The sequence below is a fragment of the Anopheles stephensi genome, chromosome 2 (assembly GCF_013141755.1).
Source record: "Anopheles stephensi strain Indian chromosome 2, UCI_ANSTEP_V1.0, whole genome shotgun sequence".
NCBI classification, from domain to species: domain Eukaryota; kingdom Metazoa; phylum Arthropoda; class Insecta; order Diptera; family Culicidae; genus Anopheles; species Anopheles stephensi.
This window is the reverse complement of record NC_050202.1, coordinates 32,428,445-32,441,407: the sequence shown is the minus strand read 5'-3', so window position 1 is coordinate 32,441,407 and position 12,963 is coordinate 32,428,445. Positions and strand designations below refer to the sequence as shown.

The following is a 12,963-nucleotide window of genomic DNA, read 5'->3' as shown; positions in this document are numbered from 1 at the left end:
AAAGAGAACACAACAGTGAAAAAAAGATTATGAATGGCGGATGCGCAGCCGGTAGGATTCGAACCTACGCTCCCAGAGGGAATCTGATTTCGAGTCAGACGCCTTAACCACTCGGCCACGACTGCTTGGTGTTGGGGTGGGTGTTCGATTGTGTTCTGTATTTACTAGAGAGAATCATTGTTACACACATTTCTTCGGTCTCATATGGCCAAATCCTCGTAGTATAAATTCCTAATTTTTAAATGATCGTTTTAGCAGAGACTCTTTGAATATAAGGAAAATAATTAATATAAGTGACTCTGTAGAGATTTTCACTGGTTGGGAGCGACCTTCGTGATATCAAACGGATCGTTATTTATTTTTTGTGTTGCGCGCTCGACTTACAATTTCATACTGTTTATTCACCGGTCCGGTTACAAAGTTCATCCATTCGTCAATTCATTTTCCCCTTAATTCATTTCTTAGTTCGTTCGTTTGCGTCAATTTATACTATTTGCTCATAGTGTTGTCCCTTTACAATAATTCGTGAAACCATTTCAAATTTATCTCATGCATTTTCCTACAGACTCATTTTTAAATCAAAAAGGCTCACCTTGCTTCAATGAAATTGAAACTGAAAGAATGTCGTAAACGTTATTTCGAAATCCAACTGCATAACTGGTTTTTCGTTGTGTATGGAGTTTGGTTGTTGTGAATTCTTTGCCGAATAAGGCAACGTATCTCGTATGGTCGCAACTTGTCCGCTGGAGACTCGTGACCTTTTTTTTTATCGGATGGCGAAGTTGAAAGTAAAAGATGCCGCTCGGCATAAGGCTTCACCGCAGTTTGTTTTTTGTTTTAGTTTCTATTAATTTGTTCTATCTTAACATCAAACAACATATATTAACAAACATATTTAGTAATACGGCCAGGCCATTGCGATATGAAAAAAAAACGTTAAGGGATTTTAAGAGAAGTTATATTATTGGATTAATCATCAACTAATTGATACCGATTCTAAAATGCGAAAATAGTACGTGATGATTATAAATAATTCAAAAAGTCATGTGTTATGATTTTGTAAGGTATGGTCACGTTCTTTCCTTTGTTGATGCGGAGTTCTCAAAAATAATGAATAATGATAGTATTAAGAAATTTAATGAATAATCAGCAGAAAACTATTCATAACATGAAGAAATTACTTGTGTTTTGGTGTAAAGATTACTAATTAGGCGTTAAGAAACCTTTTATTTTTAATTCAAAAAGTCATGTTTTTAAATGTTTTTAAAAACATTTGGCTCAAGGGTTACATTAAAAACAAACCCCGTTTTTGCGAGCCGCATGCAAACATATCACACTGGTTTTCTGAATACTAAATTAATGTGTTTTATACTTGCATCAAATCTTTATAGTATTGAGAAAATAATACATGTTATCAGTTTTTTAACACTTGAACTAAATTTTTTTAATCACAATAATCAATATTTTTGCTGTTGTACTCTCAACTTGCCATCACAATGTATAACGCATTACAACATTCGACAAGGTTAGGAAGGGATTCGTTTTTTCGTGTGCAGTACCTTGTAAAAAATATTCTCTGAAACAGCTGTCACAAAGAAATACGGTAGTGACAATTGTAAACCCGTTAGCTGTTTTCATTCGTGACATTATTTACGAATAATCAATCATCAACATCTCCGTCCGTTATTGATCCGGGTGCGCACGTTGGGTGGTCTAGTTGCTATTGTTTTTGAAAGTAAACGGCCGCGACGATGACTCTCATCTCACGTGCTTTGTTTGATGGGAGGCATGAAGGCCTTAGAACCGGAGATGCATTAAAAGTGGTATGATGAAACGGCAGTGTGACAACAGCCTCCAAACACGCGCCTTTATGTGTAAGTATCATGTAGTTGCAACTTTTTCTGGACAAGGGACTTACCGATCGTGCTACTTCGCGAAGGACACTGTCACCTTATATGGATAAACCTTCTTCCCCAGTGTGAGGTTCACGCGAGCAGGAGCTACGCCTCATTTAACAAGCTCCACCGCTAGCAACGATGCGGTGCTCGTGTTGTTGATGCATGTTGAGCGAGAATTTGTATTTTTTTAAGGAAAATGATGAGAAACTATAGATTTTGTAAATAGTTTAGCTGTTCTTAGTGGATACAGCTGGTAACGTTAACTACTTGTTATATACAGTACTACGCAATTATTATTGTCGTGTTGTACATATCTTGAGATTGATCACGAGATGAAGACGCTCAAAAGGATATTTTGGGTCCGTACGTGTGGAATAATGGAGAAACCGCTAGTGACAGGATCTATGTGTCATAAGAATGGCACCAAACTACCCAGCCCTTTACATGGGTTAAGGAGGCGCGGTGGATCCTGATTTACTTGGAGTGATTTGGAGTTAATGTACCCGTCAGAAAGATGGACGCACAAACGATTTAAGGATCGCAAAAGCTGTTGTTGCGCATGATAAAGTAACTTGTACGATGACAGGTCGGATCTGACAACAGGTGAGAATAGCCACGTCCCCTTTGTAAGTAAGCAAGATTAAGTACATTAAGTAGTATTGGTAGCGGACAGATTGATAATACCTTTAACGGGTCATACTTTGGAGGGAATGGAAGAAAACTTGATAGGAGGAGGTTTTGGTAAGGTGTCCAATAGGGATTAAGATTAAAAAAAAAAAATCGATACGATCTAGGTACACGTTTAAACGCTAACTGACAAGTCTGTCACTGATGAGTAACAGTGCATGATTCGTTGATGAATGCTATTTAACCGAATCTTTTTCACGTTCATCAATCAGTTTTCTTTTCCAGGACAAACGATTCGCTTTGAATTTTGGCGATCGATCTTTTGAATGCTGAAATTGCATACTTTCGGGCGTATTTTATTTAAATTAAAAAATGGACGGATGTGACCCGAGATACTGGAGCGATGTTATTTATTGTTTTGAAAATAAGTTAAGTTCTACTTTTTCTTATAAGTGTGATACTTTTTTTTCAATAAATAATATAATATTTTTTCTATTTCAATGGTTTTATTCTATTTCAATGGTACTGCAAGGTATTTTATGTCAGTTATCTGTTGGCATTTATCCTCCATTGATATAGACATAAAATTTGAGCTGTCTTTTCAAACAAAATATTGGTTTGTAGTGCGCAATTGTCGTTATGCGGTCTAGCACAACTGCTGCCAACTAGTGATAAATAGTTGCTATAAAAAATGTAATGGAAATCTTGAACCGTCCGAAAGGCCTGTAGAAAGAAAGTTTCAGGAACTATTCCTTGGGTGCGTGAGCGATAAGATGTTTGTGGGGAAAAATAGGGCAAATCTCGCTTCGAACGGGAAGAAGTGGGGTTATCAACAAGAGTTGTGGCGTGGCCTGTTCCGGGCAGACCACATCACACACGATGTTGAAGACCATGGAACTGCATATGCATTGTCCCACTGATAGCACGACATCACTGGTGGAGGACTTGTGCTGAAGTGCGTAGGATGAGATTGTTTGGAACGCTTGTTAACCTACTGCTCGTTTGCAGTTCACATCAAAGAGATCATGTTGCGCGTGTTTGCAAAGTTAATGGTTTAATAGAACTTGTAAATGTTTACTCATCAAACAAGAATATTATGGTCGGTGAAGGATGCTTGCATTGGTTGTAAGGATTTTCTTGATTTCATTTGAAACAAATGCAGCTATTTTGTAACTTTTGGTTTATTAATTATAGAGAAAATAAGATTATTATTTCTGGTTTAATTTTTTGAAGTAAATTTTATCCTTTGAAGATTCAAGAAGATCCAAAATAAAGAGTAATATTGTGATCAAGATTGTCAAACGATCAGGATAATCTGTGTGTGATTCCTTCGTATATCTATGACGTGGTTCATTCGCGAAGCAGATTTTCAATAGTGACGTAGCAGTGCACGTGAATACCCCAAAAAGTCTGATCGTGACTGATCGTGGGAATTTCCGAATCCAGCGAAATACCTGCCATCCAGATTTCGATATTCAGCGACGCATTCATCCCAGACTAAGACTCTCTCTCTCTCTCTCTGGAGACTCTCGAGCAATACGAGCGCCTCGCTCGATTCTCGCTCTCTTGACTTCTGCTTTACTCACGATCACGCACGATCCCACACTGGTTCTTTGATGGTTGCTGGTTGATGGTTGCAGATGTTGGCCGTTAGTTCGGATCTGCACGCGTTGCACTAAGGTTCGGTTGCGCAGCTCCTGTGTGCGGCAAGCGGGCGGGCGATTACCAAAACGCGACAGAATTAACGGAAACGGAAAGTTTAATAATGACTGTTACCTGTACTACCATAGCCAGTCGATCGATTATTCGCCGGTTCTACAGTGTTCGGCATAGTGTGTGCTGCCCTCGCCGTGTCTGAAGCCCGCCTGTTGCCGCCCCCTCGTGTAGCAAGTACAAGCAAGGAAATCACCCTCTATTGCTGCGAAATCGAAAGAAAGCGAAAGAAAGTAACAACAACGAGGGGAAAACAAATCGACCACGGAGAAAAGCGTACCAAAACAAAGGGAAGCCAAGGGAATATACCACACGCAGCAAAGGACATTCTACGCAAGCGCACGGTTTTGTCCTCGTTCCCTAATGTCCACGGATTATACGTGCGGTCGGTCGGTCTGACGCCTGCCGGTCTTTGGCCCGTTTTGTCCCATAATATCCTCGTGCTCGTTATTACCAGTTTTGTTGTGATATTTCGTCGGTGTGATTAAAAAGGGCATGGTTTAACGGTACAGGTTCGGAGGCATAGTTGATATTATCCACAATTCAAGCGGCGGTTTCGTTGAAATGTTTTTGTAAAAGTGTTTCAATATCCAAATGTGTTGTGTGGTGGTTGTGTGAGCATTTCAAATGGTTATTTTGTGGTGCAATTATTGAAGTGTGTCTCTCACTGCCGTTGTTTCCTCGTTCGTGCAAGAAGTGAGTGGAAGTGTGTCCAAAGGCTTGCAAGTATTGTAAGCAGCCGAAAAAGGGCTAAGGAATCCCCCAGGTGCAGTGCGTGAGTCATCGTGTGTGAAAGAATATCCTTTCGCGAGTGTTGGGCTGTGAGCGATCGTGAGCTTGAAAGGGTACTTGTGTGAGTGTGAGTGCGTGCGTAAAGAAGAGTGTTGTTTGTTTGCCAGGAAGTAAGGTGACACTCACACAAACGAAGTGTTTGGCGCCAATCAGCTGATGCGTTAGCAGTATTGGAATAGTGTTTTGAAACGGCGTGTCATAGTGCAATAATACCAAGAAAGTTTATAGTGAATAATAATATAGTGTGGCCATTGATAAAAAAAGCGGTTCACAAGTGCTTTTTTCCATAAAAGAATAAAAATAAAAGCAAGTGTTATACACAGGTGCAAACCGCCAGCCTGCTGCTGCACCGTTCCTTCCATACATCACAAATGAGGAAATACAGGACAGTTCGGCCATCAGGTCCGAAATATTCTACCAAGTGTCTATTGCTGCTAAATCTATGGAATGTCATGGTCCTAGTCATCGTAGGTAAACCGGTGGGCGTGGAGCAACGAAACGACGCTAAATTCTGGGACTACAACGATGAAGTGGTAAGCAAGCAACAAGCATCCCGGTTGAGCGGAGAGCACCTTCGACCTGTTGATAGGCTCTCAACGAGCTCAGTCGTAAGCTGCGAAACAAGCGATCCTTGATTCTCCTCCATATGGACGTATTTATAGCTGAGTTTGTTATGAAGAGCCTACGTTTAGATGCAGGAACATGGCGTCATTTGATAACAGAATGAGACGAGCATGGATGACGGTTACAGAATGTATTCTTATCAGCGAGGATTAATATGCCTTTCAAGTCGTGTTCTTGAGACATCTGATCACAATTATGGAAAAGCAAACTTTCAAAGGTCTTCCGAGGATTGGGAATACGCAATCGAACAGTTCGATTAGAAGTTTAAAAGATTGTTTCAACCAATATTTATGTATTGTGACACATTCTTCTCAGGAATTTGGTGTTCTGATTACATTTATGTTTCATTTTTTGTGCATGAGAAAATACGTTTCCGTAGTTTTCTTGTGTAAAGCATTTTTCTAATGTGATTTTATTTTATTTTAATACATGGAAGCAAGTTAGTTATTCTTGAAACTATTTTTAACATTTATGCTGTTCAAATTAATGGTTTTGAAAAACTTTTTCCATCAATTTCTGGATAATTTTTTTTAACAATCTCCAACCGTAGCACATGTGTCGTAAATAATTTATTGCATCACAATAATTACCCATTGCCCTTATACCATTAGATGCCACACATCAGTGTGATGTATGAGAAATAGGTTTCGCACTGTTCTATTACTCTTGCATCTGAAGTTCAGATTCTGAACCGTGCTGGAGTATTATCATCTAGTCACAAACCATCTGAAATGTTAAATGTACCATTGGTGATGCTGTACGGCACGAGAAAACAACATCATGGCTATTAAATCTCGCATGAGCACATGTACTACGCTATGCGCGCGTCCTTCCGCGTTTCCACATTGTAGGGAGAACTCATAGAAAACATTTCAACTCGCAATCTTCCACTGACGCCAAATGATGCTTTGAAAACAGTAATCATTAGGTGTCGGGAGAACGCTGGGCGATGTAATGCTCGCACATTAATCCTAATCAATCATAGGCCTTCTCTTGTTCTTCTTCTTCTTTTTTATGGCACTGCGACTTGTTATACGTCTTGCTGGTCATAAAACACTTGGTTCTTATTGATGTACTAGAAAGCCTGTTAGTCATGTCTGTCTTATAGTGAGAGAACAGTCCTTATTGGGATTCGATACCCGAACCTATTGTTTGAAAGACCTGGGTCACTACAACCAGGCCATTCGACGTTAATCTCTATCCTATGCATTTCTTTTGAGAAGCAGGAATTAAACACTTTAGAACAGTTGTCTTGTGTTTTGAGGGGAAATTAAGCCATGGTTATTGTTCTTGAATAACTCAATATATACACTCACAACTCATGTTTGTCAAGTTACACTGTGTCTCATGTGTTTGGCCGCCAAGTCGCTAACTGTGAAATGGAAAGCAAAGCGTTGCACTTGAAATCACGTTCAGGTGATAACTCATCGATTGTCGCAAATTACTTCCCTTGGCCGATAGTTAGTCTTACATCATACCACATGCCTATTACGGGTCACAATGCCCCAGTGGGCATTGCATCGTTAAGTTCGGCGGGTGGGCAGCTGCATCACGATCGAACAAAGCGTTTGCAGCGGAACTGCAACTCGTGCGTAAAACAAGTGCATCCGTTCTGTAAAATATGCAAATACTCTTCAACGGCGCCGTTTAAATTATATCGACCTTAAGTCGCCCCAATTGTATGTGGCGGGAAGAAAAAATGTTTGCTTCGAATTTAATTGAATTAAACCATGAGGTCGGTTGCATGGTAGGAAGTGTTCATCATTCTTTCGTTTTTATATGTCACCAGTTCCGTCCGCCGACTCGTGATAATCGGGGGTACAGAATGCTTCTTATGTTTTTAGTGGTTACCTATCAGTACGAAGTGATATGAGCATGGGAATGTGCTTGTGATGTATACGCATACCGAACGATGCAACACCACCACTGGCAAAAGGGGAATGCTTGTGCTCTTGAGCTCTCCGGGAAAGATGCTCAACGGCTGCTCGGTTAGGCTTCATCAAGCGGGTTCTCGCAGCATAAGCCCCTATTACGAATACCATATTCCTCTTACATTTTCTCTTCTGGTTTTATTCAATCTGCTCACCAAGAACGTATTTATTAGCATTTTTATATCAATGAACTATACGCTTTGAACACGTCTTTGTAACTAGTCAAATAATTCTGTCCATGAGAATATTAACAACTAACTTATGCTATAAAAATTTCTTTGATCAATTTTGAACGGCTTCACATTCTACGAGTGCTTTAAAACTTAATTTCAGAAAGAGTGCAGAGATAAATTGTTTAAAAGTCCAAAATTCTGTTCAGCAAGAAGTATTCGAGTTCTGGCCAATCGTCTCACTCACTTTCCGACTCCACATCGAATAGTTTCCATCTGTTGAACAACAGTGAAGTTGTTTGATGCTCGCATCATTTTCTTTTCCTCGCTCCTTCTTTCATCAAGATAACATCCATTGCAAGACAATTCCTTCTCCCAATAGTTCTCTCTCTCTCTCGTTCTTTCCCTTCTACTTCCTCTTCTGCATCATTTCACTTTCCTACAGGCTGGCTGGCTGCAGTTCCTACCAGACCTTTTGCACCACGGGTCCGATATTATTATGCTCATCATAAACATCATCGTGGTGCTGCCGCTGCATCGGACGGCTTCCTGTGCGCAACTCGAGACGGCAAAAAGGGTAGAAGTTGTAATAAGAATCATGTGCCTTATGTTCGAGTGTGTAGGAATATGCACTCGCGCTGCGCTGCGTTCATGCGGTGTTATTGGAGTAGGCCGATTCTTGTGGGAGTTTGGTTTCGGTTTGCTTCCGTTTGCTCAGCTGAGAGGACGCCGCTATGACGATGAGTAGTCGTAGCTCTTTCTATGCTGGCGGTTGTATACGCCACGGCCGCCATGCTGATCGGCGAAGGGTCAGGAAATGGAAATATAAATGAATCATTCAGCGCGTGCAATGTCATATGCTGTGGACGCTGTGCACGGCAGGAACAGTTCCCCTCAGCCGCTAACCCAATGAAGCGAAGAATTTCGAATGTTTCGGAAACCCTTTCCCCCGTTTTTGCCATTAAAAAAAAAACGATTCGATTGCTACCGCTTTTAAAAGGAGTGTAAAGGTACAAATTAATGCGCTCCGATCTTGACTCCAACTGAGAAGGAGTGGTCGTTTGGCCGGACTAACGACCTCGCCATACGCGCGGGAGTTGCTGACCACCGACAGACTCTAGACGCTTGTGAATGTCAGCTGAATTTAACGAAGCGAAAGCATTTAATGAATTCAAATGCCATCGTTATGAGAGTTGATTGACGAGAGCGCGGGTGAGCTCACCAGCTGCATGCTGAGCATTGAGACACTGTGCTGGGAGTGTTTAGACCATGCCTCGTAGACATAAACCCACTAGAAGTCATTCAATGAGGGGAATCTGAAATTTCATTTCTTTATCCATTCATAGCATAAGTGATGCTAGGCTAATTGTTAAAATATTTGTAACTTATGCATTTTAACGCTCGATGATCCTGGGTTGCTGCAGGTGGCAAGTTGATTTGAATATTCATGTGATTTACTTTGTGGCACCGGTTGCGTTTGACAAGAATGTTGCTCGCATCGCATAGAACCCGATTCATCATTAGGTCAGCACGTTCGCTTTACGTGTGGACACGCAATTTTCTAATTAACTTTTTCCCATCTACGCTGGCCCAATTCAAGGGCAGCGCTCTGATTATTTTTTAGAACATAGCACCCGTCGCGACGCCATGCTTATATGTCCCTTGCCATAACGAATGTCGAGTCGTTGGGTCGAAATGTAAATTACAGAAAAAAAAGTAAACAAAAAGCAACCAATCACTAAACGGAAAGTAAATATTAGCTTATGATGAAGAACACAAATTACTATAAAAATAACGTTTCACCCCGATGCTTGACCAGCACCGATCGATCTCTTCAGCAGACAGCCGAACCGAGTCAACCTAATGGATTGTTCACCCATCGAGAGATAGTGCTGTCGGAAGTGGTGCCACTTTTCAGCAGGCGATCATCGAAAGTGATTTTTGGCACACTGACTAGCTTCACGGGCCCGTCAAAGTCAATCACAATTGATCAAGTTTGAGGTCGCCCTTTATAACCCGCGCGGTACGCTCGCCAGTGAGTGTGCTATTTCCCTACTGTTTGCAGGAAGATGGGCTTGCTGGGTAGGTCGGTCGATTGGTGCTAAAGTAAAGCCACTTGAGAGACAGGTTACTTCACCAACGGTAGCTATTCGCGGTAGCTAGTATGCCTGGAAAGGATGGCAACTGATGGCGATTTTTCTTACTTTTTTTGTTTTTGCGCGTGTGTAATTTAATAACTTTTCCACTTGAGTGAAGCTCTTTTGCGGGTGAGTTCTCGACACCGCGTTTGAACCCGGTCGACTTTTCTTCGGGTGTGTTTTTACTGGGTATTTTTTTAGCCCGGCCGCATCATAGCCAGCATGTTGCGTGTGGCAAGACGGAAAAGACTGTTTTTTGTTGTTGTGTTTTATGTTTTTGTCTATAGGTGTGTATGGGAAATGTGTGTGTGTGTGTGCATAGTGAGATGGAAATCGGTAAAAAGGCACAAAGAGCGAAGTGTGTGTGTGCGTGCGTGTGTTGGAAAGCATAGGCTGAAATAAAAATGTTATACTTCAACGACAACGAGACGACCGGTTGGTTGGTACTCTATATGCTCGGCTGGTGTTTGAGTGCCGCTTCGGCGCGTTTTTCCATGCTGGTTCGCCGAGCGTGAAAACTTCAAATTATTGCACAGCGATTCGGGAGGTTTGTTTCGTTGTTGTTGACTCTCTCTCGTCTGATTTTTGCATAAATGTGATGATTTTGAATGTTGCAGTCTGTGATAAAAGGTGCAATAAGACTTATACTATCCATGTCTACTCTCTCTGATCACGATGATCCCTAATAACTATATAATCCCCAGTTCTGGGGCGTCGGTCACAAAATGATCTTGAAGTGGTTTGATCCACGATCTCCTGTGCTTAAGACTGATCACCAAACCATGAGCCCATGGGTCGGCTTTATGGAAGTGCTGCAAAATCCTGAACTTGTTACACTTTATGAGACAAACGAAACTTATCACGATACGAATTCTTGAGCTTTGTAAGCTTGAGATGAGCTTGTTTTATGTAAAAAAAAAAATTATTATAATTTCAGTTTCCATTTTTGTTTTATTATATAGTGTTCGGATACAATAAAAGGACGTTAAAAGGGTAGGGTTTGTATCTGTCATCGGACAGCATGAATCATGCTTTACGGATACCGTTCTTTTCCATTCCAGTCTGAAATATTAAGCGGCTTGATTTCATACAACCCGCAATGAGAACCAGCTGGGTTATGTTGTGTCATTCCACTGTCCCAGTCACTGTAGCCGACAAACAACCGAAGCCGATGCCGTATGCAGCGAAGCGGATGTGGAAGGTTAGAAGCTCCGATAGGTTAGGAGGCGGCCGGCCTCCTGTTTGACCGCTTTTGTTTTCATGTTGTTGTTATGCGCAAGACATTAAGGTAACATTATCGTATCCATTGCATTGCCATTTCCGTCCGGCTTCCTTTTGTAAAGCAGTGATCAACCACGTACATGATTGTTAAGAACGATACCTACCTTACGGGCTTTCGGTTGTCGGTGAATATTCGGTATCCATTCTTAAATCCAAGCTGTGAACGCTGGTGACATTGCTTCGGTAACGACCCGAACGTGTTAGTTGATTTAAACAGCCTTACTTCCTTGCCCGCTTATATTGATTGCAGTGACATCAGTAACGTTTTCACCTGAACGACCAATTTCACCAACACCTTCGCGGGTGCTTCACACACCGAGAGCCACTGCCACACGGAGAGTGACACATTTGAATTATGTGCGTGCGAAGGGTTTAAATTAATTTGGTTAGATTTCTTTTCCCGTGAACCACCAACCAACACGCCCCTTACGTGCGTACCGGATTCGTTTTTAAAGTGGTAGATCGCACTTGTTGGCTCGGTAGATTACTCAATCACACGAGTCGCCAAGTCAGTCACCTCTATTCAATCAGCTAATCGGTGGAGCTTTTACTCTTGTCACACTCGGGCGACAGAAAGGGATTCCGTGTGATCGGTTGTCCGCATCGCTTTAGCCAGCATGATCAATGCTGGCTACTAGAGCATAAAGTCAATGGTCTCATAAATCAGGAATGAAAACACCACTTGCTACTGTGTCGTGGGGTAGTGTCGGGTGTGTGTGTGTGTGTTGTCTGCTTGCCAGAGGCGACGTCTATTACGCGAGTCGTTGTAGACGTCGTTGTTGTCTTCCGCGAGTTACCAATATTGATTTATGAGGTTCAATCTTGTCTAGAAGAAGGTAGGCCCGGAGCGCCATGGTACGAGGGAAGAAGCGCTGGTGATAGAGAGCGTATCTGAACTGTCAAGGACTGAAAATAAAGGTCAATATTGACGTACCGAAGGGTGATAGGGCATTGAGATGGTTTTAGTAGGAAGGGTAAAGTTATGTACAGACTGTAGGCTGGAACAATTGAACGTAAATCGGTGTTTGCTGTTGGATAAGGCTGTTGTTGGGCTTGAAGTGTTTTTGATTTTTATCAAATAGGAAACGATTACTGCTTGCTTGCAGTTACACAATAAATGGTGACTTGACACCTTGATTCATTTGTCGTGATTTGTAGTTGTGAATGAATCATCACCGTGCTGTTTGTTTTCCTTCTATCTTGAATGAAGTGTTTGTTCAAAATGAATCAGAGTAATTAACGAAGCACCTGGCACCCACTTCACGTTTTTCAGACAGGAATATTGTGTTTAATAATAGAAAATGATGGGAAAATTTCGAATATGACACAAATTATTCTGCAGCTGCATCGTGCAGAACGTTGAGCTCATTAACTATTAAATAAAACAGTGGATAAGCCCAGTTTCTCGGTTCTTTCCCAGAAGCTCGCTGACAAATGTCACCTTCCCAGGAACTTCTCGGCCGCTGGAAAGTTTTAGATGATCCACCGATCAGGTAGTGCATAAATTGACCCGCATCCGAAACTCGTTATCCACCTTCCGGGCGATAAACCGTCCGGATAAATCAACCGTGCGGGTAAGTTGTTCGTCTTAGTTCACCTCTTCGGCGCATTGTCTTGTCCATTAACATCATTCACCCCAATTCATTGTCAGCGCGAAGCGTTTTTCACGAGCGGAAATGGATCAACCGCGAGTGTATTTCAAATTGCAAGTGCATCGCGATGCACGAACGGCCGGTGGTATCTTCAATTGCATGTAAATCAGATGCAAAAACCCAAACGACGGGAAGCC

At 41.7% G+C, this 12,963-nt stretch overlaps 1 protein-coding gene and 1 non-coding gene across 3 annotated transcripts in view; one reads left to right on the top strand and one right to left on the bottom strand.

Moving 5' to 3' along the window:
- Positions 1 to 12,963, top strand: part of LOC118505273 (matrix metalloproteinase-2) — a 288,477-nt gene that overhangs the window by 15,174 nt on the left and 260,340 nt on the right. The window contains exon 1 of one of the 2 annotated variants that reach the window (XM_036040835.1): positions 4,184 to 5,563. The exons of the other annotated variant lie outside the window; for it this stretch is intronic. Coding sequence (XP_035896728.1) covers positions 5,402 to 5,563 — 162 coding nt within the window. The 5' untranslated portion in view covers positions 4,184 to 5,401. Of the gene's footprint in view, positions 1 to 4,183; positions 5,564 to 12,963 lie in introns of those variants that run through there. 2 annotated transcript variants of the gene reach the window in all.
- Positions 44 to 125, bottom strand: Trnas-cga. The gene has a single exon. It is a non-coding gene; the product is annotated as a tRNA-Ser (tRNA).